The sequence below is a fragment of the Polyodon spathula genome, chromosome 54, assembly GCF_017654505.1.
Source record: "Polyodon spathula isolate WHYD16114869_AA chromosome 54, ASM1765450v1, whole genome shotgun sequence".
Lineage (NCBI taxonomy): Eukaryota > Metazoa > Chordata > Actinopteri > Acipenseriformes > Polyodontidae > Polyodon > Polyodon spathula.
Window position 1 is genome coordinate 1,117,013 of NC_054587.1, and position 24,529 is coordinate 1,141,541.

The 24,529-nt window shown below is 42.4% G+C and overlaps 2 protein-coding genes across 7 annotated transcripts; one reads left to right on the forward strand and one right to left on the reverse strand.

The window, feature by feature from the left end:
• Window positions 1-1,727: 1,727 nt before the first annotated feature.
• On the forward strand, window positions 1,728-8,045 carry LOC121307288 (zinc finger protein 236-like). The gene is made up of 2 exons (XM_041239473.1): window positions 1,728-1,810; window positions 3,667-8,045. Exon 2 carries the CDS (start codon window positions 4,092-4,094, stop codon window positions 5,802-5,804), a length of 1,713 nt encoding a protein of 570 aa, XP_041095407.1. The 5' UTR covers window positions 1,728-1,810; window positions 3,667-4,091; the 3' UTR covers window positions 5,805-8,045.
• Window positions 8,046-12,396: 4,351 nt separating this feature from the next.
• On the reverse strand, window positions 12,397-22,561 carry LOC121307272 (coiled-coil domain-containing protein 106-like). 6 transcript variants are annotated; one of them, XM_041239443.1, is made up of 7 exons: window positions 22,090-22,561; window positions 20,231-20,329; window positions 16,782-16,997; window positions 16,628-16,669; window positions 15,965-16,219; window positions 13,385-13,609; window positions 12,397-12,897 (listed from the first exon to the last, which is right to left on the reverse strand). In XM_041239443.1, the coding sequence occupies exons 1-7, from the start codon at window positions 22,124-22,126 to the stop codon at window positions 12,581-12,583; spliced, it is 1,191 nt and encodes a 396-aa protein (XP_041095377.1). In that variant the 5' UTR covers window positions 22,127-22,561; the 3' UTR covers window positions 12,397-12,580. The 6 variants fall into 6 exon arrangements, with proteins under 6 accessions (XP_041095377.1, XP_041095381.1, XP_041095379.1 ...); XM_041239447.1 differs by having other exon boundaries at window positions 16,821-16,997; window positions 22,090-22,560; XM_041239445.1 differs by having other exon boundaries at window positions 15,974-16,219; window positions 16,628-16,672; window positions 22,090-22,560.
• Window positions 22,562-24,529: the final 1,968 nt, after the last annotated feature.

Genomic DNA, 24,529 nt, shown 5'->3' on the forward strand with positions numbered 1-24,529 from the left:
ATATATATATATATATATATATATATATATATATATATATATATATTGATATATATATCTTGAAAGTAGCTTTTCGAGTCACAAAGGATAAAAATGTTAGATTGACCGTAAAAAAAAAATTTTTATTAGGAAAAAACTTGTTAAGATAAAAAAAATGTTTTGATATTAAACTTGTTATTGTTTTATTTACAATGATTTTTTAAATATCATTTTGATTTGCTGGATTCAACATACTCTTTATCAGACTGTTTTTAATGTAATGGGCTAACTGTGGCAGTTTTGTGCATGTGACGCGCCTTGAGACCCCGATGCAAATGTATTTTATTGTGATGCTTTGTATTGTACAGTGCTTTGAGAGACTTTGTTTTTTAATACAATAGAAAACACTGAAGCCTGAGATGTTATCAACTTTATCTTGTTACTTGGAAAGTGTTTCATTCACAAATGTAAACCTTTTTTTTTATGAAACCACCTGCTAACTTCTTTTTAAAGGTGGCATCAAAGTAATCAAGTCCCCTTCTCCATTAAAACCCAGGACATCTCAATACTTGGGTATTATAAGAACATAAGAACATAAGAAAGTTTACAAACGAGAGGAGGCCATTCGGCCCATCTTGCTCGTTTGGTTGTTAGTAGCTTATTGATCCCAGAATCTCATCAAGCAGCTTCTTGAAGGATCCCAGGGTGTCAGCTTCAACAACATTACTGGGGAGTTGATTCCAGACCCTCACAATTCTCTGTGTAAAAAAGTGCTTCCTATTTTCTGTTCTGAATGCCCCTTTTTCTAAACTCCATTTGTGACCCCTGGTCCTTGTTTCTTTTTTCAGGCTGAAAAAGTCCCTTGGGTCGACACTGTCAATACCTTTTAGAATTTTGAATGCTTGAATTAGGTCGCCACGTAGTCTTCTTTGTTCAAGACTGAACAGATTCAATTCTTTTAGCCTGTCTGCATATGACATGCCTTTTAAACCCGGAATAATTCTGGTCGCTCTTCTTTGCACTCTTTCTAGAGCAGCAATATCTTTTTTATAGCAAGGTGACCAGAACTGAACACAATATTCAAGATGAGGTCTTACTAGTGCATTGTACAGTTTTAACATTACTTCCCTTGATTTAAATTCAACACTTGAATATAACAATATATATTCGCTTCTATAACAAGTACCTTGTTATAGAAGCGAATATATATTGTTATAGATGCTTTTCCTTGCTGTTTTTATATGAAAATGATTGTAATGTGCCACACCCCTTACAAACAGCATGGACACAAAAAAATAACTACAAATCCCAGAAAAGCACACACCACGAAATGGTTAGGGAACTACAAATTCAAGAAATGGCGCCTCATTGACAGACTACAAATACCAGTTCATCCGGTAACAAGAAGTAAAAAAAGCATCCTACATTTTTAGAAGCGCTTTAAATAATGTTTAGAAAGTTGACATTAAAAAAAAAAAAAAAAATACACATGCTTAACTGGGATGCGCTGATTACCTAAAATAAAAGTTAAAAACCTTTATTACTGTATCTAGTGTTTTTCTTTTTTGTTTACCTCGTACTCTCCTAAAAAAAAAATCGTAAGCAATTCATTTTCACATTAACTCTACATTTAAAATAATACTACTACTACTACTACTACTAATAATAATAATAATAATAATAATAATAATAATCACAACGACGTATGTCTACAATTAAGTTGAAAATGTGTAATGGGAACACAAAGTCCTTGTGTCGCCCCGGCACTGTTTTGGTGCGGGACCCCGTTTTGAGCAAAGGGGCTTCAGCAAGACTGTGAAATGTTTCGGGGGTGAGTAGCAAGAGGCGTCTCAATTTAAACATTTCAAACTAATTAACTCGACAATTAGCCAGCTAACCAGAACTGCACGCTCATTGAGACTTTCAGATTTAAGGAAAGCACGCCCTTGAGCGCATTAGTCCCGGTTTTTATAATAATGTTAGGCGATAAATATTGTTTTTGAGAATGTCTCTTCAGCCACAAGAAGTTATCGTTGGCAACACGTGAATCCAAAATGTCAAATTTAAAACATTTGTAAAGAAAGATAATATCTATTATTATTATTATTATTATTATTTATTATTATTGTTGTTATGAAAATGAATGCGATTTTCTTGTAAATCTCATTCATTTCAAGGACAAAAACACACAACTTTATAATTAATGATCATATAACTCCCCACCCCCCACGAACAGCAGTTTAAATACAGCTAGCTCATAGATTTAGATCGTTTATCAGTTTCAGTCTCACTAGTTTTGTAAAGCATAATGAAGTTGTGCCGAACTGTACAATCAAAAGAGCTTTGTGAGGTTTGTATTGTATTTTGAGAAATTGTTATATACTATAAATGTATCAGGTTCTACAATTTGTAACGACTTTAGGGTTTTGTAAACACATGACCACACAAACATACTTATATATACACACAGCTCTGGAAAAAATTAAGAGACCACTGCAAAATTATCAGTTTCTCTGGTTTTACTACTTATAGGTATGTGTTTGGGTAAAATGAACATTTTTGTTTTATTCTATAAACTACTGACAACATTTCTCCCAAATTCCAAATAAAAATATTGTCATTTAGAGCATTTATTTGCAGAAAATGACAACTGGTCAAAATAACAGAAAAGATGCAGTGCTGTCAGACCTCGAATAATGCAAAGAAAATAAGTTCATATTCGTTTTTAAACAACACAATACTAATGTTTTAACTTAGGAAGAGTTCAGAAATCAATATTTGGTGGAATAACCCTGATTTTCAAGCACAGCTTTCATGCGTCTTGGCATGCTCTCCACCAGTCTTTCACATTGATGTTGGGTGACTTTATGCCACTCCTGGCGCAAAAATTCAAGCAGCTCGGCTTTGTTTGATGGCTTGTGACTATCCATCTTCCTCTTGATCACATTCCAGAGGTTTTCAATGGGGTTCAGGTCTGGAGATTGGGCTGGCCATGACAGGGTCTTGATCTGGTGGTCCTCCATCCACATCTTGATTGACCTGGCTGTGTGGCATGGAGCATTGTCTTGCTGGAAAAAACAGTCCTCAAAATTGGGGAACATTGTCAGAGCAGAAGGAAGCAAGTTTTCTTCCAGGACAACCTTGTACTTGGCTTGATTCATGCCAAAGCTGCCCGATTCCAGCCTTGCTGAAGCACCCCCAGATCATCACCGATCCTCCACCATATTTCACAGTGGGTGCGAGACACTGTTGCTTGTAGGCCTCTCCAGGTCTCCGTCTAACCATTAGAAGACCAGGTGTTGGGCAAAGCTGAAAATTGGACTCATCTGGGGGTGCTTCAGCAAGGCTGGAATCGAGCAGATTTGTCTTTGTGAAGGGCGTATGAATCAAGCCAAGTACAAGGTTCTTGAGAACAAAGGGTTGTGGATTAAACAACAAAGCAATTGAAAAGGTTACCATCTTAAGATGATGAAAGTTTATGAGTTGGGCCACCATGGTGCAGGACAGCAGCATTGAGGACAGGCGTGCAGAACAGCAGCATTTAGGGCAGGTGTGGTGCAGGACAGCAGCACTGAGGACAGGCGTGGTGCAGGACAGCAGCATTGAGGACAGGTGTTAGGACATTCTTTAGCAGAGTTTTGTACGGTATTTTGCAAAACATTATATATATTTTTTGTCTCTCTACAGTGTTTAGTTTACTTGAAATTCCCTGACTATAAACAGAAGAAAGAAAGATTGTGTTGCAAGCATTCACGAAATAAACAGGAATTATTTCTTTGGAAAGGGAGAGAAGAGATAGAGGGAAGAATGCAAACAAGAAAGCAGCTTGATCTCAACATGAGTGCAGAGAGATTAAACCTGTCCGATTCAGACAGTCTGTACAAAGGCTCCAATACCAATCCAAACTGCAACACGAGTTCTAACTAACACTGTCCAGGAAAACTCAGCAACGGTGAATAGACAGTATGAAACAAACTCAAGATTTTAATGGAACTTCATCCACATTCAGTAAGACACAAGAAGCCAACATGGAATCGGGTACAACTTCACATTGAGATAGAAACACCTGCGTGAGCGAACAGTCACACGCCTGGAGCAAATCACTGTAAGACATGAAAATGGACGTTGATTCTGATATGAGTTCAGATGCGAACGCACTTACTCCAGATTTACAAATTGGTAGTAAAAGACAACAAGAAATCAGTCTGGACTCAGACACAAACACTGGTGTGAACGCTCTTACTCCAGATCCTCAGATCCACAACGAAACGCAACAGGATGTGAGAACCGCCTTGAATTTGGAGTCAGATTCTGGAAATAAATCTCGGAAAAGGAAACTGAGTGGGACAAATCCCATTGGGAAACATGCCTTGAACACGGAAACCACAAATCCTACAACAATTCCCAAAAGTGGTGACAGCACTATCAGTAGTTTGGAATTAGGATCGGATCGGGGACTCAGTTGTGAACGATACGAGAGGAAGCAGCACCTGAGACTGGATTTCTCAGAGACCACGGGATCGGACCAGGGTTTAAATGCCGCTGCAGAAACCAAGTTGGTTTGCTACGGGCTTTTTTCGGATTTAAATTTAGAAACTGCATCGCCACTTCGCAACACGAAACTGAACCGCGAGGGAACGCAGAGATTGCAACGCCAAAACCACGGAACTAGGAACACGAAAGCCAAACCCAATATTGGATTACACAGAGAACATGGAACAAGCTGTCAGGTCACAAAACAGGAACTGCAGAACGCAGCTGGGAATCTACAAAACACGGATTCAGAATCAGAATTAGTCTTTGATCCCGAACCCAGGTGTCAAGATAAGAAACGGAAAGCAAAACTAACTAAAGACACGCGACAAGACGTTCTGACGCATGTCGCTTTGAACGCGGCTGGAAGTTCACAGAACACAGATTCAGGATCAGAATTAACAAAACAAGACACAAAACCCAAAGCGATGGAACAGAGTCAGGAAATGCAAGAAGAAAATCTGAAACATGCCAGTACAAAAGCAGCCAGGAATTCACGGAAGACAGATTCGGAAACAGATTTAGACTTTGATCCTGGACCCAGGTGTCGAGATGCTATACGAGATACAAAACAGAAAGCGCAAAGAGAAACTCCAACACACGTCACAGACTCGGCTCGGACTCTTCACCACGCAGATTCGGGCTCGAGGCTGGCTGCCGCCAAACACAAGCACGCCTACGAACCGGACTGCCCACAAAGCCTGCTGCCGGCACTGCCTGAAACTTCCGACCCCGGGGACCTGTACAGCGCGAGGGGGGTCCTGTTGATTGACGCCATGGGGGTCCCCTACACCCTGTGCATGTGGCCGATACTGACTCCCAAAAGCGGGGAGCACCAGAGCGACTCGGCACTGCCGCGTGCCACCGGCAGCCCTCAGCGTACCCACATCAAAGCCTACGTGTGCACGGTGTGTTCCAGGGCCTTCCCCTACCGCTCCTACCTGGAGAGGCACCGCATCACTCACCTGGAGATGAAGCCCTACGTGTGCACCGACTGTGGCAAGGCCTTCAAGCGCTCCTCGCACCTCGCCCGCCACCGACATGTCCACTCCGACGCTGGCAAGCCCTTCCAGTGCACCGTCTGTCAGAAGGGGTTCCGAGAGCAGGGGGAGCTGCTCCAGCACCAGAGAGTGCACACCGGGGAGCGGCCGTACCAGTGCCAGGTGTGCCGGATGAGATTCACCGAGAGAACCACGCTGAGACGACACTGCCAGAGGAAGCACTCCACAGAGGAGCAAGGGCAGAAAGACAAGCCCGAGGCAGGAACGCTGTCCGATTTGACAGCCATCTGAAATGTCTTTATAATACATATTGGACCCTGGTATTGATGTGATAAAAATGTCTTTATAATATATAGTAAACCCTTTATCGATCAAAAAAAATAAAGAAACTAACAAAAAGAAAGCACAAACCATAAATCTCATCAGTAAGACGTGATTTCAGTATAACCTTTGGTTAAAAAAAAAAAATCCTTTATTTAATGAAACTTGTATTGTTCGTGAGTTTATATATATTAGACAGGTATGGAAATAAGGCTCCTGTTGCATAGCAGTTTCAGCCATTCTACGTTTTAGTATGTGCTTGATTAGCTACAGTGTGTACAGATAAGCTCAGGTGTGTGTTATTAAACTCACAGTAAAATCAGAATGGGTCTGAACCTCTATGCAACAGGTGTTAAATCCATCTCTGTTGGAGCCCGTCTCCCTACAGTGTGTGTGCGTGTGTATACACACACACACACACACACACACACAATGTCCTGTACAATCCAAAGTTAGTCCAGCACTGTCTGCAAGGCGCTCTCCCCTGGAGCCCCGTAAGGACGGACGCAGTCAGGCAGTGCTGTGTTAGAAGCGAGCACTTTGAAAATACCAGGCAAGAGATCACCATTTTTTTAATTAATTTGTTTTTAAATGCCATACTATCGGCCCTGCCCGATGGGGACACTGCTACGGGAGACGGTTCCTCCCAATGCTGTTTCTGTCACTTAATTGGGGCGTCACTTTGTCCAATTGGAATACCGTATTTTAAAATGATGAAGCGAGCGAGCATGACTTGAGCAAACCAGGCTGATCTCTTGAAGGAGCTTGCTGGAGTCTCCTGTAATTTCTCAGGCTGCCGTGGAAGGAAATCTGTCGTGTCGGCATCCCAGGTGTCTCGCCTTGTTAGTTTAGAAATAAAAACCAACGATTCGTTTTGTTTGGAAGCTTCAAGTGCCATTTATTCTTAGTGGGATGTGATTTTTCTTTAGCGATAAAAAAACAGTAAAAACGCTTCTCTATGGGTGTCGTAATGAGTATAGAAGTGTGAGTAAGGGCCTTGTTTAATTGGGATGTTTTTACCTCTCCTGAAGTGTCCTGATGAAGCGTTGCCGACTGCTCTTGTGAAGTTACGACTCTCTTCTTTTGGTTTAGAATCTCGAGTCAGATTTGTCACGTTATAAATAGGCCATGTTTCTTTAAAAATAAAATCTGAATAAAAAAAAACAAAAACAAAATGACAACAAATAATAGCAGACATGTGTTGGTCAACCAAGTCCATATTACTAAAAAAACTATTTGCTATTTTCAACTTCCAGCTAGGCAGTTCAGAGCTGGCCTCTCTATGTGAGGAATATCGTGGCAGGGTCATAGTTCAATAGAAAGAGCCACGCAACACCCTGAGCACTCTGCTTATTGAACACACTCCAGTAATATTTTTTTTTTCCCCTCCCCCAGGGTCAACCAGTATCTTAATCTGCATTACAAAAAAATAGACAATCATCTCATTTTACTGTGTATTCTAAAAGAATTTCCTGAACGAGAGACATCAGAAGTTCTTGTCCTGTGTCAAAAGATCACTGGAGACTGTGGGATAGTGTTGTGCTGTGTATTAAAGACCCCTGTAGCAGTACTACGCTGCTATTGAAAAAACGTGTATAATTCCTCGCAGCACCCATTAACGGTTTCGGATCTCACCGCTCTGTGTGAAGAAGCGTCTCTTCCCCTCTGTGGCCTGCGTTTTCTTTGGTTCTGGTTTCTGTGCTGCAGCTGGGTTAGGGTAAGCAGAGCAGCCTTCCTCATTTCATTCAAGTCGTGCGGCAGTGTGATCGTTCAACCTGCCCTGCCTACTCTGCATTAATACAGACAGAGAGAGTAGGCGGGGCTGGCAGGGTTCAAAAGCCAGTGTTTCACATGATTTTAACTGAATGATGAAGGCTCTTCAGTGCCTGGCCGTTAGTATTCTTCATACAAGCTCAAAGTCAGGTAAAGGCTGATTTAAAATAAGTGATTAGCAATGCAATAGTAACAAGAGATCCTCTGGCCTGCCCTGCACTTACATTACATTTGCTGCTTAGGTCACAGATGAAGAAACTTTACAGTAAACATGTATTTTCATTTGTTTTCATTAGGTCTGCCATGACACTGGGTGAAAGAATTCAGCTCGCCCAAGCTGTGCTGTCACATCAGAGTGTGAAGTTGCTGTGTCCTTGGGTCGACATTGTCAATACCTTTTAGGATTTTGAATGCTTGAATCAGGTCGCCACGTAGTCTTCTTTATTCAAGACTGAACAGATTCAATTCTTTTAGCCTGTCTGCATATGACATGCCTTTTAAACCCAGAATAATTCTGGTTGCTCTTCTTTGCACTCTTTCTAGAGCAGCCATATCCTTTTTTGTAGCAAGGTGACCAGAACTGAACACAGTATTCTAGATGAGGTCTTACTAATGCATTGTACAGTTTTAACATTACTTCCCTTGATTTAAATTCAACACTTTTCACAATGTATCCGAGCATCTTGTTGGCCTTTTTTATTACAGCTTCCCCACATTGTCTAGATGAAGACATTTCTGAGTCAACATAAACTCTTCATTACTCCAGAAGACTAACAAACAACTTAAGCAGACCCCCCCCCCCCCCCACATAACACCCCTGTCCACTGTGCCAGATTTGATAATGGTTCGAGAAGCATGGCATGAGTTTACAAAGTGACACTAGATGGCGCTGTCTCTTACTCCTATAAAGACACTGCTGTTGATCCAGCCTCTGCTACACATGTCTATTACAGGCAACTAGAACCAATGAGCAGAGCACTGGCTCCTGTGCAACGTTGAGGAGGCAAAATCTACCGAGCCACCTCGCTGTGCTACAGCTGCCCCTACCGGCCAGGCAAGCAGAAACAACTGCAAGGCTGGACTTTGTCCTCCAGGGGCTGGTAGCTCACATCGCTGTGGCTTGGGGGTTCAGCAGATGTCCATCGACCCTTCAATTCTCAGCTGCTGTGCAAAATAGAAAACATTGAATAACTTTTGGACAGTAGCCTGCGCTGGCTTGACCTCAAGGATCTGCAGCAAAAAAAAGTGAGCTGAACTTTGTGAGAAGCGAGAACTTTTTTTTAAGAAGCTTGTCTACTAACAGCGATGTCAATGATGGAGACTTCTCCACATGAAGGTATGTTACTCTGCTGATTAAATGGCTTTATTGCTAAAAAGACCTTGATTTGAGTTTTTATTATCTCACCAGTTTATATAGATTTTTCTTTTATGTGTTTCAGAAATGTTCACTTTCTTGTACTATAAGAGACGGGGAAAGTGTGTGTGTGTGTGTTGGGAGGGGAAATCTACTGGACAGATTCACTTCTTTTTGTCTAGCGAGGAGACAGACGGCAGTCTTGTACCATAAGAGACAGGGAAAGGGGGTCGACTGGACAAAACATCAGAATCAAAACAAGGTTCTTTCCCCAGAACAACAACATTTATTACCAATTTCTCAGTACGAATATCAACAAGATTTTGTTTTTTTATAAACATACTTTTTTATAACTTGATTGCATCTTTAATTACTGAAGTAATTCAAATCAGTTCAAAATATAAAAAAAACAAAACAAAATAGAAGACACTTCATTTTTTGCATCAGTATCGTTATTATAGATCACTTTCTGCACTTCCTCTCCTAACTTTATTAAAAACTGCTCGTAACGAACAAACGCATTCCCTGAATCTGATCGGTCCTGCACTTCAATCCGTCACACACACCTCAGATGTACAGTTTAGAAAGATGCTGGAGCACACATGGATTTTCACTGTACCTGCTGCTATGCTGGGTTAAAGAAATCTCTTTGCACAAGCCCTGCTTTCAGATCATGTCACACTTCCTTGGTCACCTGGAGGGTGAAATTACACCCCTTCAACGGCTTCTTTCATTGACCAATCAGCTGCCGCTTCCGCTGTTGACTGACACGCTGTCAGACAGCGACCTGGAAGACCCTGCTGCCCTAGGAAGTGCGAGTGTGACAGATTTCCTGTGAGTGAGGCATGGAAAGTGGGAACTTTCTTTAACATGAAACATGAAAATCCAGCATCTTTCAAAACTGCACATTTGAGAGCCGTGTAGCGAATGGAAGAGCAGGACAGGTCAGATTCAGGGGATTATTTTGTCAGCTACAATTACATTTAAACTACATTTGAAAGAGCGACTTGGTACAGCAGTGAAACCTCACAGTCGTCTCAAGCTATGGACTGTTCTTGTAGTTTAGATTTACTTTGTATGCTTATCATGTGTCCTCAACAGAGCTCTCCGACTCACTATCAGGCATACCAGAGTGGGAATTCAAATCTAATTCTACACTGCTCGTCACTGAACTATAGAAGTTTCTTTTAGTATTTCTAAATTCAGTGCTACTTTGTGGTTTAATATTTATGCAAGATACACCACAGAGTTTAAGCATTATTACTGCCCCCTAGTGGATAAAAACAACACAGCAGTAAGATACATATGTAGATAGATGTGGTGTTCTTCGCACATAGGAACACCTCCTAAGAGAACACTTTGGCTTCGACAACAACCTCGTTGTGAAAAGGAATTTTCCCCATTGTAAATGCTTCACCTCCTGGAACAGGAACTTCTCTTAAAAGATGACATTTGTGGCACCGCTAGCGATTCGCTGCTGACCGGTATGTTTTGTAACCTGATAACTCATCATCATCAAAACCAGATTCGAACGGTTTGCTCAATCTTTTCAAAATGGACTTGTCACCGCGAGAGTAAATCTAGAGCCGGTGCTGCATTTGTACTGTATGCAGGGGTTTTGTTAAATGGAGTTTCAGTTAGTTTATGATTACAGTTACATACGCGTGCCTATTGCTTTTCTCTTATTTCGGTCACGCACGTGCGCCACGAGAGAAGTAACGTATTTGATTCATACAGTGACTGGCCTTGGTAGATTGTGTCTGTGATCATTCTGTGGGTGGCCTCTTAGCCAGAGACTACTGTGTGTATGCGTCTCACTGATGTATTTGCGAGGAGGGCAGGATAATCGTGGTTCCACTCTGCTGTACCTAAAATAGCTTAGCCATGATTCTGAGAGCTCCGCTGAGGGAACTGCTATCAGTAGGAAGGACAGTCCTGCTGGTTCGGCTGCACTGGAGTTTCATCAGCGTGAATCATCAATGGCAAAGGGAATGGGGTGTGAAGAGAGAGAGAGAGCGAGGGGGAAGATCAGAGAGACAATACTAATGAGGGAGCGGATCAACAGAGACACCCTCCAACAGCTTGTGGAGTCGAGGCCCCGTCAAGGCGGAGATCAAACAGTCACCCGATAGCAGGGACAGGTCCTAATAAAGTGACCAAGATGTGCTAAGGCCACAGTTAGCTCTTTGCTGCGGTTAGTGTTTTAAAGATAAGAGAGTCCGGACACATCCCCCTTCGATTACTAGTTAATGCGTTTTAAAAAAAAAATTACATTTTGACCCTGAAGCACCTTGCAGTCCAACACACACACACACACAAACAAAAAAAAAAAGTTAGTTTACAATATTTTTTAGTGACAGTGCCTGCTATCGCAGCGGCAGTGTAGGTGAGAAATTACATCAAGCGCTGCTAGAGTTCGTTTGGTTTAACAAACCCCTCCCCTTTTTAGAGCGTTTGAAGGGTTCTTCAGTGGAACATCTCGTTAATCACACGACAGGTTTAGCCGCTTTCAGTCTAGGAGGCGTGTTTCTTACCAGCTGAGTTGTGATCGGACGGGGCGGAGCTATTCGGAGTCACCGATAGGAAAGCGTTGGGTTTGATTGACGCCCGTTGCGTTCGATTTTCCTCGGCTTGGATACCTCCCCCCCAGCAGCTGCTCCGAAGCACAATAAACCGAGAACGACAGCATTGAGCAGAAAGCCCAGCAACCTGGTGCAAAGTAACAGGATTCAGGCTGATAGAGCCCGGCTCTAAAAGAAACAGTACTTTGAAACATCAGAGTGATTTACTAGGGACTCTGGTGAAAAAAAAAACAAAACATAAAACGTTGAAAATGGAGCCTAACTACTTAAACGTTACAGGTTCAAAGCTTTCGACATTATTAGTGTTTCAGAAAAAAGGTGTAGGTTTTCGAAATGTTTGTTTTAATACTTTTTAGCTTTAAGGACTGTACACAACTTTAAATGCCATTTTGAATTTGTATTTATATTTTTGAACTCGTCCTTAGATTTGAGTATATGGGTTTTTTTCACCTCGTCCACGCTGTGACTGTTTCAGAGATGATTTACAATAAATGTAGCGACTTAAATGTAAAAAATATATTGAGATATTTTCTTAAAATATATTTCACAGCAAAACTTACTTTCTTAAATATATTTTTTAAATAAAAAAATATATGTTTGAAGCCCCTCTCGCTTTCCTGAATATATTTAGCGCACTTTCAGAACTGTGTTACTTCACGGGTAGAAATAAAGTGAAGCATGGCGTTTGAAGCTCCTTTCCTTCTCTCCAATCTGTGACTCTATTCACCTTCCTCTCCGTTTCTTGTGCTTCAAACGCTATGAAAATCACACGGAAGCTCTCTTACTACCCCCTCCCACTCCAGTGTTTGAATCTGCAGAAGATCTCTCTTTTCTTTCCTCTCCTTTTGCCTCCTCTCTCTAGTGTCTGGTGCGGTAGAAGTTGGGCAGCAGTAGGTTGTCCAGGTTGTGTGTTTTTATCTCTCTAGCGTTTGAACCCGTAGAAAATGGGCAGCAGCGGGTTGTTCTCCCCTCTCCCCTCCTCTCGTGTTTGAACCTGTATGAGAAGAGCAGGTCGTTTTTTCCCCCTCCCCCTCCCTCTAGCGTTTGAACCGGTAGGAGATGGGCAGCAGCAGGTTGTTCTTCTTGAAGGCCTGCACTTTGAGCGAGGTCTCCTCGTCGAGCGAGGTGTAGCAGCGGCGCGCGTAGTCCAATAGCCGCTCCTTGGCCGGGTCGAACTCTCCCACCTCTGCGATCTTCTCGGGGGCCACGAGCAGCAACTCGGCGATGGGCGTGGTCGAGGCCACGGTGTTCCGGTCCACGCCATGGTGCTGGAACGCCTTCGTCATGTTCTTCAGCTTCTGATAGGTCAGGAGGATCTTCCTGTAGCGGAACAGCACGCCCGCTGGGTCTTTGACTGAGGAGAGAGAGGTTAGAGTCATACTGAAGCCAGCTCTTACTGTAGAATGAGTAGGCTTTAACTCAGGGGAAGAGAGGGGTTATATTTGTACTCAAGACCAATGTCTCTGTTAAACATGCACTAGAAAATCTTACTGTAGAGGAATGTTTTTTAGCGGAGAGCGGAAGGGGTAGAGTCGAATCATAATATCCAGTTTCTAGTAGCAAAATAAGTTGGGTCTTCAAAGACACCAGTGATTCTGCCTTAACAACATGGCTAGGTAACCCTTGGCAACCCATTCCGTCCACTCACCACTGTGTGAAGTAGTGTCTCCTTCCCTCAGGTCAGTTCCACACTGGAAACGTGGTTATCTTCGTCAGTGAATCCATTCATGGATTACTGCAGCTTTTATTTTGCCTCAATTAAGTATTAATCACTGATCTCTCTGGCGCCCCCTTTGAGCATCACAAAACCCTGCCCCTCTCCCCTCTGATTCGCTGCTCACCTCTCTGCCTCTCTCTGGAGATTCTGATGACGCGCCTCCTCTTGACGCTATGGTGACCGTTGGCCGAGGCCATGCCCCTCTTGGAGGCCCCGCTCCCTCGGTCCGACATGGCCTCCTCTCCCGACATCACTTCCTCTTCCTCCCACAGCCCCTCCTCTTCCTCTCCCAGCAGATCATCTCCATTCGCCCCAAATCCCAGCCCTCCCATTCCATCACCCTTCAGAGCTGCGGGAGACAGAACGAGGATTAGAAATCAACAAGGGACACCCAACTACAGCAACTTAAATACTGAAAAAATTTAATTCAATGATTAACGTTTGCACTAGAAGTAGGGTGGGCTCACACAGCGTGATCATCCCCTACGAAGGGCAGTGTGTGCGTTTCATCTATTCAGCAGTTCTGAAAAGGTTAACAGCTCTAAAGTGGCTACAAATCATAAAATACAACAAAACCCCTGAAATTAGTTGTATAATAAGTTCTCAAAATATAATATCAATCCCACACAATATTCTTTTGATGGTACTGTTACCTGGATTACATTCGAGACAAAATCATATTTTTCTAAGTGTTTTTTATTATAAGAACACGAGAGTTTACAAACGAGAGGAGGAGGCCATTCGGCCCATCTTGCTCGTTTGGTTGTTAGTAGCTTATTGATCCCAGAATCTCATCAAGCAGCTTCCTGAAGGATCCCAGAATCTCATCAAGCAGCTTCCTGAAGGATCCCAGAATCTCATCAAGCAGCAGCTTCCTGAAGGATCCCAGAATCTCATCAAGCAGCTTCCTGAAGGATCCCAGAATCTCATCAAGCAGCTTCCTGAAGGATCCCAGAATCTCATCAAGCAGCTTCCTGAAGGATCCCAGAATCTCATCAAGCAGCTTCCTGAAGGATCCCAGAGAGTCATTAGTCTTAGAAGGAGCTCTTGAGGGATTAGAGTAGGTCGTCGAAAGAACTTCTTGAGGATCCCAGAATCTCATCAAGCAGCTTCCTGAAGGATCCCAGAATCTCATCAAGCAGCTTCTTGAAGGATCCCAGAATCTTATCAAGCAGCTTCTTGAAGGAGCCCAGAATCTCATCAAGCAGCTTCTTGAAGGATCCCCGAGTGTCGGCTTCAACAACGATACATCTGTTTGTTTTTAAAGACAAACGTCAGTCAATTTCGACCTCCCTATTTCGACCTGGCCACGGGGCCCAGACCACATTACACGTACAAATCACTCAAATAAACTAAACATCGGGTAAGCTTTCTGCAGACCCCTTAGGTAGAAAATCTGCCAATCGGAACATGAAGCCTTAACCACAGCTATCGCTCAAAAGAGTGCACGTCTAGTTAGTGTGAGGTGTCAGGAAGACACACACAACTGAATGATTACATGTCAGGCGTGGTTTCAGAGTTCTAGGGTGGGAATAAGGGATGCTCCTTCACGTTAGATTGGCTCCTGTCAGCAGCGTATGCTGCTGTTGTTCTCCAATTAATTTGTGCTACTGTGCCTTTGGAAATATTAGTAAAAATAATACAGCATGATAGTGTTGCACTTGAGACAAATTAAATTAATTTTAACGTAAGCATTTAATGATCACATTTTGATGTTACAAAATGTTTCTGTTTTAAAAGGACTCTTGTGTGCAGTACAGGCTCAATGGGTGCCTCTCACTTTTGGCAGCCGGTTTACAGTAAGAGATGGTGTTTTTAGAGGCATGTATTAGTCAGCGATTTCCCATTTTAACCAAAATGCAGCACGTGTACATCTTTCACTTGAATTTCAAGGTTATTTTAATATAAAATTATTTAAAATTAGCTTTTTTACCTACTGAAACCAGGGCTCTCTGTTTAGATTTTTGATCTACTGCCGAGAATAAAACAAGCGACAAGAAAGAACACACAGAGCTTCTTATGCGCTTGCTGATGAAGTATTGGTTAGGGGCGGATTCTCCTTGCAGAAAAGCAACCAAGTTTATAATTTTCAGATAAAACACACATTTTTCTGTCTTGCTGAAGCAGTATGTTTAGAACTTGTTTATAGTATTGTTAAGTGGCTAACGTTTTTCCAGAGTGGCTAAAAAAATGTTAAGTGACTTTAGCCACAGTGGCTAACTAAAAGTCTTAGAGGGATGGTGTAATAAAGGCCTGCAATGGTGTTGCTTGTGACAGAGCCGTGTATCAGGGGCGCTCCCAGGATCTAGTCTCATCCGTCAACAGAGGGGGAATGAGCTAATAAGGCTGAATCTCGTCTCAGTGTCGCATGCGTTACACGCACCAAACTAAAGACCATGCTGCCACAACCAACCCATTCAAGAGTACCGAGAGCTGAAACAAGTATTTCAAGCAAACCAATTTCCCACATAAAGGAATAATCAACAATGTTTCACAGAATTTATTTATTTATTTTTTTTATGCAAACTAAACACACAGCGTAGAGGCCCGATTAGAGTCGCATTTTCCAGGTAGCAACGTAGCGGCCCGTTTACGCTCAACAGCGCTGGCGAGAGCCCTGATGACGTATCACGATGACGCTGAAGGGTCATTCTGTGATCGGGTAAACGCGATAAACGCACATCGTTCGCACAACGCCTCATACCCCTCTTACCCTGCAGTCCTGGCAGCTGGTTTAACTGGTTTCCCGCTGTGCTCTGCTGCTGGTAGGAAGCTGTGGTGGAGGTGGCGCTGTTACTGGTGTTGCTGGACCCTTGGTGCTGCTGGGAGGACTGGGTTCTGGAGCCGTGCTGGGAGCTGGGATGGTGCCGGGGGGGCGGGGGCTGGCTTGGAGCGGCAGGCAGTGATGAGCGGCGAGAGAGCATGGAGGAACCAGACCTGCGAGAGGAGGAGGAGAGGTCTGCAGAGAGGAGGGAGAGAGATTAATAGAGAGAGGGAGAGAGAGCAGAGAGAGATTAATAGAGAGAGGGAGAGAGAGCATGAAGGAACCAGACCTGCGAGCGGAGGCGGGGTCTGCAGAGAGTCAGGAGAGAGATTAATAGAGAGAGGAGAGAGAGATTACTAGAGAGAGTAGAGATAGATTAATAGATTAATATGAAAGACAGAGAGGAGAGAGAGAACATGGAGGAACAGGTCCTGGGAGAGGAGGGGTTTGCAGAGTCAGGAGAGCGAGAGGAGAGAGAGAGAGAGAAAGCAAGCATGGAGGAACCAGACCTGCAAGAGGAGGAGGGGTCTGCAGAGAGTCAGGAGAGAGAGAGAGAGAAAGAGACAAACGCTGACAGATGGACATGCAGGCAGACAGACTTACCATTGTCTCTGCGTCTCTCCCATGAGTAGGATCTGGAATCACCTTCTGAAAGAAATGAGACTGAGCTTTAGAGATCCGAGTGAGCAACAGGGAGGCCTTGCTGCTGAAGAGAACGGCATGGAACAAATTTATACCATTATACTATTCTCCTCACCCCTTGATCCTCTCGGCACTTCCTCTCTCTCCCCCTCACCTTGGTCCCCCTTGGTGAATGCGATGAAGCGATCCAGCTGACACCTCAGGAAGTCTCTCTCCTCCTCCAGATCCTCAATCCTCTTCTGAAGCCAGGAGTTCTTCTCCAGGGAGATCTGGAGCTGGGTTCGAAGATTGGTCACCACCACGTATGAGCTGGGGGCGGGCTCTGAGATCTCTGCCAATCAGGACGCAACAGGGCAGAGGAAACAGCCAATTAGAAGACAGTTTGCAGAACTAACAATTCCCATACACAGAGCTAGAGAAACACACACACACACACACACACGCACAGAGAGACACAGAGGTTGGGGGCCGAAGAACATTTCCACCCCCCGGAACTGTGATTATATTGGACACATTGTCACTCAAAAACAAACACACACTTTTCACTTAATTATCATGCTCTGCTCTGTAGGAGTGTATTTACAGTGCCTTGCAAAAGTATTCAGACCCTCACAGTTTTCACACTTTGTTGCTTTAAAGCTTGCAGTCATGACACTTTGAAGTAGGAATTAATATGTGTTTTAAACACAACCTACTCCATACATTCAAAGCAAAAACAAAAAGAAGTAAATAGATCATTTATATGCAATAAAAATGGCAAAGTCATGATTGCATAAGTTTTGAAATCATTCGTTGTGGCAAACCTAAATGAATTCAGGTGCACAAAATGACCTTTTCGAGCCACGCAATTAGTTGAATGGCCTCTGTCCTTGTGCAATAGCGATGGCTCTCATGATTTCAGAATAAAAACACTTGTCTCTGTGAGGTTCCTTGGCCAGATGGCGAATTTTAAGAAAAGACCCAACCATGAAGACCAAGGAGCTTTCAAAGCAAGTCAGGGATAAAGTCATTGAAAAAGCACAGATCAGGAGAAGGGTACAAAAAAAAAAAAATATCGACATCTCTGAATATCCCTGTGAGCAAAGTCTACTCAATCATCAAGGAATGGAAGGTGCATTGTACCACCCAGACACTGCCTAGATCAGGCCGTCCCTCCAAACTGAGCAGCCGGGCAAGGAGGAAACTGGCGAGGGATGCCACTGTGAGGCCAACGACAACTTTGAAAGAGCTACAGAGTTCAATGGCTGAGATGGGAGAAAATGTGCATCAGTCAACAATATCCAGAACACTTCGCAAAAGTAGCCTGTATGGTAGGGTGGCTAGAAGGAAGATATTACTAAAAATAAGCCATCTCAAAGCCCGCATGGAGTTTGCAACGAAACACCTGAGTGATCCAGCAAAAATGTGGCAAAAGGTGTTGTGGTCAGACGAGACCAAATTTGAACTTTTTTTTGGTCTAAATGCCAAGCGTTATGTTTGCTACAGACCCAACACAGCACATCTCCAAGTCCACACCATCCCTACAGTCAAGCATGGTGGTGGCAGCATCATGCTGTGGGGATGCTTCTCCTCAGCAGGGACTGGAAAGCTTGTTAGGACTGAAGGAAAAATGGATAGAGCAAAGTACAGGCACATACTAGAGGAAAACCTGTTTCAGTCTGCTAAAGACTTAAAACTGGGGTGAAAATTCACCTTTCAGTAGAACAATGATCCAAAGCACAAGGCCTTAAGAATAGGCAAGTGAATGTCCTTGAGTGGCCCAGTCAAAGTCCTGACCTGAATCCTATTGAGAATCTGTGGAAAGACTTGAAAACTGCTGTCCATAAGCAATCCCCAAGCAACTTGAGAGAGCTTGAGCAAATCTGCCAAGAAGACTGGGCACAAATTGCACCAAGCCGCTGTGCAAAGTTGGTAGAGACTTACCCAAAAAGATGCCAAAGATGCTTCCACCGAATGCTGAGTTGACGGGTCTGAATACTTATGCAATCAACATATTTCAGTTTTTTTTTTATCTCTAGTCTTCAGCTTGACCATTCAAGTTTTTAATAAAATATCAAGTTTAAAAATGTGTATGCGTCATTTTGTAACTTCACAAAATGGGATTCTTTAGGAAGGGGCTGAATGCTTTTGCAAGGCACTGTACATAAGCAAAACCTGCCGTCATTTTTCACCCTGCGTGGAGTGTACTTGCAAATACATTAACACAGCATCGGCGCTTCTACAAGCTTTTTGCTACCTTTTTATTCATATTTTCATTTTTATTATTAAAATGCCACCGCCAAGTCATCAGAGGGTGAAATGAGATTATTGTACAAAAAAAAAAAAAAAAAAAAAATGAAACTAGATGAGATGGTGGGTACTTGGTTACATGCGTTTTACCTTTCTATAGATTCGTTCCATCAAAAGTTTAATTATAAATACAGTATTTTAAAATGCAGAATTCCCACGATCAGCTAGTTTATTTATTTGCTGTGTAATGGCAATGTAGATTCCTGTTTATATTCCTCCCCTCCATTTCAAACTTTAATAAAATCATCTATTATCAATAACCGCAGGACTTCACCCTGGATGGGATGCCAGTCCATCGCAGGGCATCAAACACACAGAGGGCAATTTAGAGTGATCAATCACCCAGAACAGCATGTCTTTGAACAGTGGAAGGAAACTGGAGAAAACCCACACGAACACGGGGAGAACAAACTACACACAGACAGACCCCCCCCTAGGCCAGATTCGAACCCAGGACCCTGGCGCTGTGAGGCAGCAGCGCTAACCACCAAGTCGCATATAAAGATAAAGACTGGTACCACTCAGGATAACAGTCTCGATGTTTTTTGAAACGTACTGTCTATGGCATACATTTTTTTAATAATTCTATAAAGCCATTCTTGTACCTCAATCACAACTGAGAAACGTGTTCATAGCAAAACGGATTTATTTATTTAGTTTTCGTAAAGTTTCAGTTGAGAGTGATTGCATTCTGTTCAAAGTTTATTCTCAGGTGTCACTTTACACAGCACACTGAGGCTCGCTCCCTCCCAGCACACACACACTACCCACTTCGACTGTGTGTGTGTTTTGTAAATTACAGTACTAATCCTGAGATCTATAAAAATAAACAAAATAAAAATTCTGTAAAATATTTCATGAAGCGAACAAAAATTTTTATGGAATTTTATGGAGAATTTTTATGGAAAAGCACTCAGAATGGAAAAGCTACCTGGATATTCAGTAATTGTTGATCTGTAGCTGTATGTTTTGGACAAACACGCACACAGACAGACTATGGTACAGGGCGCTGTATGGTGAAGCTGCTACCCACGCAACCATGAACGTCTCAGAGTGGCAGACTGGCTGTTCTCACCTTGAGTGGGCGAGACTCAGCTTGTATCACACACACACACACACACACGCACATCACCCTGGACTAGATTAATTACAACACACAGTGCAATAAGAATGATTAAACAGTGTATCTAATTGTAACGTTAGGTCTTCCCCCATCTGATACAAAGACATTTCAGACGGCTGGATCACAGCAACATCAGGGTCTCTTGTTCTCACCGTCAAGAGTGTTCTCTGATTGGCTGTAATAATCAGTCTGCTCAAAATTATTTTCTTCAAAGGGAATTGAAATCTCATACTCCTCATCATCGCGTTTCACTGAAAAAAAAAACAAAAAAAAACACAACCAGCCTGTCAGTGACATCGACCCCCCCCTACCACCCCCATCGCCACGCGTGAGGGCAAAGTCCGAAGAGCAAATGGCACTAAACAGTTTAATGGAAATTTGGCAAGTGGAAGACCTTCGTTAGGTAAGGGAATGAGGCGTCCTGGTAAAGTCTAGTAAAATGATTTACAGTGTGTGGAATAACTTCTTGTGTGTTCTCGAGATGTACAGACAAGCCCCCCTATATCTCCCGGACCTGCTATTCTCAACAGCTTGTGCTAGATAACGTTAGGCTGCATTCACACTGGCTCCATTTCAAACGGACTCGGTCTGACTGGTTTAGTTTGAAACAATGTAGGAATTTGCTTCCAATTTTGTTTTCACACTTGGAAAACTATCACACCTATTTGACTCGCAAGCAAACTGATTTTTTTTTTTTTTTCCAGGTTTGCTTCAGTTCCTTTCACACCAGACAAATTCAAGCAAATCGGGGTTTCTTTTAAAAGTAAATTCAAATGTGTTTGTTTCACTTCATCCAGACTTAAGAGTTCTACAGGCTTCGCAATGTATTTTTTTCGACTTGGAGAATGGTTTGCGGCTGCCTCTATTCTTGTGCTGCCGAGATATATAGAACACATCGAAACAGAGTCGAGCACTTGTATGCAAAGGCAAAACAAACAAACAAAAAAAAAAAACGCTGCTCTTTGAGGAAATGCGTAAGAGACATCTGGCGTTTACAAGACGAGGCGAAAGCGGCGTGGCCATGCCTTCACTTCTTCACCACGGCGTCTTTCTACAGGACCCTGCGTGATTACGCATGTCTCCAATCATATGCCGTTTACGATCAAGTCGCCTTCCAGACAAAACTGTAGATTTTATTACCGGTATAGGCTTATGTTTTCGTCTATCGATTCGCCCCACTGCCGCTGTACTGAATGCACCCGTTGCAATTACGCACAAGTGCGCGTCCCTTCCTGCGCTTTCACTGGCCAGCGTGTAATCCCCGCTCCTAAATATTTTTTTTATTTTTTTATTTTTATTTTTTGCGAGGCGATCTCCTCGGAGATGGGACGGCCGCTGCGGGCAATGTGTCCCCCTCTTTACTGACACGGAAACTTCCCAAATCTTCTGCTTTTATTAACAGCGAGTAGACGGGTGGGAAAGAGCTGCACGACGGGGAATAATAGTGATCTAAACTGGAGTGTGGTTATGAACACAAGCGCAGTGGTTTTATTAGCATAGCTTGCAGCCGTGCTGTTGTTAGTAGACGCAGCAGTACTGTTATTTATTATCACTAGCCCGAGTTACAGTCTAGCATTCAGGACAGTTCACTGAAAACAAGAACATTGTTACTAATGTTGACGTCAGTAAGCGGCTTTTCCAAGGCGCACAATGGGAAAGATAACGCGTGTGCCCCCCTCCCCCAAAAACGAGTAAAACGGCGCTATATTACACTATATATACTATGATATATATATATATAATATATATATATATATATATATATATATCAAAACGCTCAAGTTCATCTTTGATTCTCAAATAGAAACAGGACAACATAATATAAAATACCATATAAACTCGACTCCACTGCTCCAGCACAACACACACCATCCACACTACAAATATTTTTAAGAAGTCCAATACAAACCGCACGCACACTCATATGCAAAATACAACAACCATGCGTGAAAACAACGAGATTACACGTATATACACACACACACACACACACACAAGTCAAAGGCGTTACCTGTTGGTTTGGCAGCGTTGTTGCGTTCCTCGTTCATGACTGTGTTTCACGTTATTTCCCACTAAAATTACAATCTTTCCCCAAGTTATTATTTTTTTTTCCCCCCTCCCTTCTCCGTTGTTTCTTTCTGCCTCTCCCCCCCCCTCTTTGTGCTACTGCTGAGCAAGTCCTCTGCAGACTCTCACACAGTGATTATAATTAAATGCTGCCTGTATCGTGTAATTAGTGCATGGGGGAGGAAAGGTTAGGGTCCCCGGGATTCCTGCATAGATCTGCTTTCACACTCCAGGAGCAGAGAGAGAGAGATTCCTGAAAACGCGTACATGCGCATCCCTGCGGGGATTCAAGGGAGTCCAGGCGTGTTTTTCTTGATTTTTCTTTTATTCTCTCAGCCCGTCGATTTAAACGCAGACAATGACAATTACAAGAGTGTCTCTCCCTTTCTCTCTCTCTCTATCTATCTGACTCCCTTCCTGGCAAGTCAGGGACCGGCTACTAATACCCGGACTCCAGCTTGAGCGAAGAGGATTTGGGAGGCGAGAGAGAAGGGTCGTTGTTTTGAATGCATTTTGTTTTTGTAATGATTGTTATTTATTTTAGGTAGCCCCATCCAATCTTGTTTTAAAATATGTACCCGTCTATATATGTTATTATCATTTAGATAAGCAGGAGGGGGCCCTGATTCTCGTTTCACTCGCTTGCTGGTGTAAATCCTTTGCCTTTTATTTCAAACAGGGGGGGCATGTTATCTATTAAAGGATATCATGATATTAAACGAGGGGATCTGAATTAAGTATGGGGTGCAAAATAACCCCCCCTCTGTTATCCGCCGAGTGAGAATTATATTGACTAACTCTGAGCAGAGTTATCTTCTGTGCTGCGGTTCGCACGGTTTCCCCGTCGGACCCATTTCTCGGGGAAGCTCCCTTTGTGTGAGAATTGAATTAAAATGTAAAATTAAAAATAGATAAACAAACAAGGAGAAATGTTAAAACTAGAATACCACAGTTGCTAGGTTAGTTAAAGCATGAATATTGCTTGTGCCGCCTAAGTTAATTTAATTGTTTACTGTATTTCTGTTGCTATCCATAATCATCTTCTTCTTCTTCTTCTTCTTCTTCTTCTTCTACTTCTTATTATTAATGAACGCTTTTAAATGTCTTTATTTGCTTTTTAAAGGGAATGTTAATAGCATGCATTTGTTTACACAAGCAGCGTGTCATTTAGACGTACTTGTATATTATTTAGACAGGCAGCAATAATCCTGTTTTTAATTTATCGTCTGGTTTCTATCCCTGACATTTTAAAATGTAACCTTCCATTTCTCTCAATGTTGTTTCTTTTTTTTTAATGAACGTACCTGTGAGCATACTTAAGCAATGCGGTTGAGCTATATTGTAACTCAACACTACATTTTGAAAAGCGACAAACCATACATTTTTATTTTTATTTTTTTAAAAAAACTAGTTTTTCGAGATTATACTGTATTTACAGTATATTCGTAAATCTCGAAAAAACTACTCACTTCTAAATCTTTTGTAGTCATTTTTGTATTACTTTAGTATAAATACATGTTAATTTTGATTCATATGTAGTTTCTGACTTTATGTGAACGAAAAGACACAAATTCGCCCATTTTCCCATTGGAAATAGTGATATTTCAAAATATCACTGTCCTGGTCACAAAAGCAAAGTTTGTGGAGAATAATAGCCATTTTCTATACTTTTGAGGCATAAGCAATTAGGAAATAACACTCACTACCCAGGAACCAAAATTGTGTTACACAGTGTAATTAAATTGAATATGGATCCAGTTTTGCGAGTTGTATTGACAGCACCTGTTGTGTTGAAACAAGACGAGACCCTGAACTCTGCAAAACTGGAGTAAACTAACAGACCCCAAGAAGAAAGAATGCTGCTGTATTGTCAAAATCAGGATTGTGTGTCTGTGTTTTTAATTCTTCTTTCTGAAAGAATGTAATAATAATAATAATAATAATAATAATAATAATAATAATAATAATAATAATAACTGGCATGTCTGCACGCGTTTTGTAATTAGACATGTTGGTAACCAGTTTGGTAATTGCTACCCACTCCATGTCTGTGCAATGAATCAGACCCATGCATGCACAAACTTGCACAGAGGCACAGTGAGACGCCAGTGCTGCTCTGGTCATGCGAATGAGAGGAGGGAGAATCGAGAGGCACAAACTACCAGCTGTGCACATCCATTCGTTATAACCCTATAAAAGATTCCCATAGTAAAAGCACAGCGAAGCACAACGAAGCATGAATATTGCTCGCTTAAGTTAATTTAGTTATTTATTATGTTTATATTCTATAAATATCCAATAGTGTAACAGGACTGAACAGGACAGGACAGGACAGGGAAGAACAGGACTGAACAGGGCAAAACAGGACAGGACAGGACAGGGCA

Coding starts and splice junctions, on each gene's coding strand:
- LOC121307272 (XM_041239442.1), bottom strand. CDS start 22,126: ATGAACGAGGAACGCAACAACGCTGCCAAACCAACAG. Junction 16,998..20,230: donor ATCAGAGAACACTCTTGACG/GTGAGAACAAGA, acceptor CCTGATTGGCAG/AGATCTCAGAGCCCGCCCCC. Junction 16,673..16,781: donor AGTGCCGAGAGGATCAAGGG/GTGAGGAGAATA, acceptor CATTTCTTTCAG/AAGGTGATTCCAGATCCTAC.
- LOC121307288 (XM_041239473.1), top strand. CDS start 4,092: ATGAAAATGGACGTTGATTCTGATATGAGTTCAGATGCGAACGCACTT.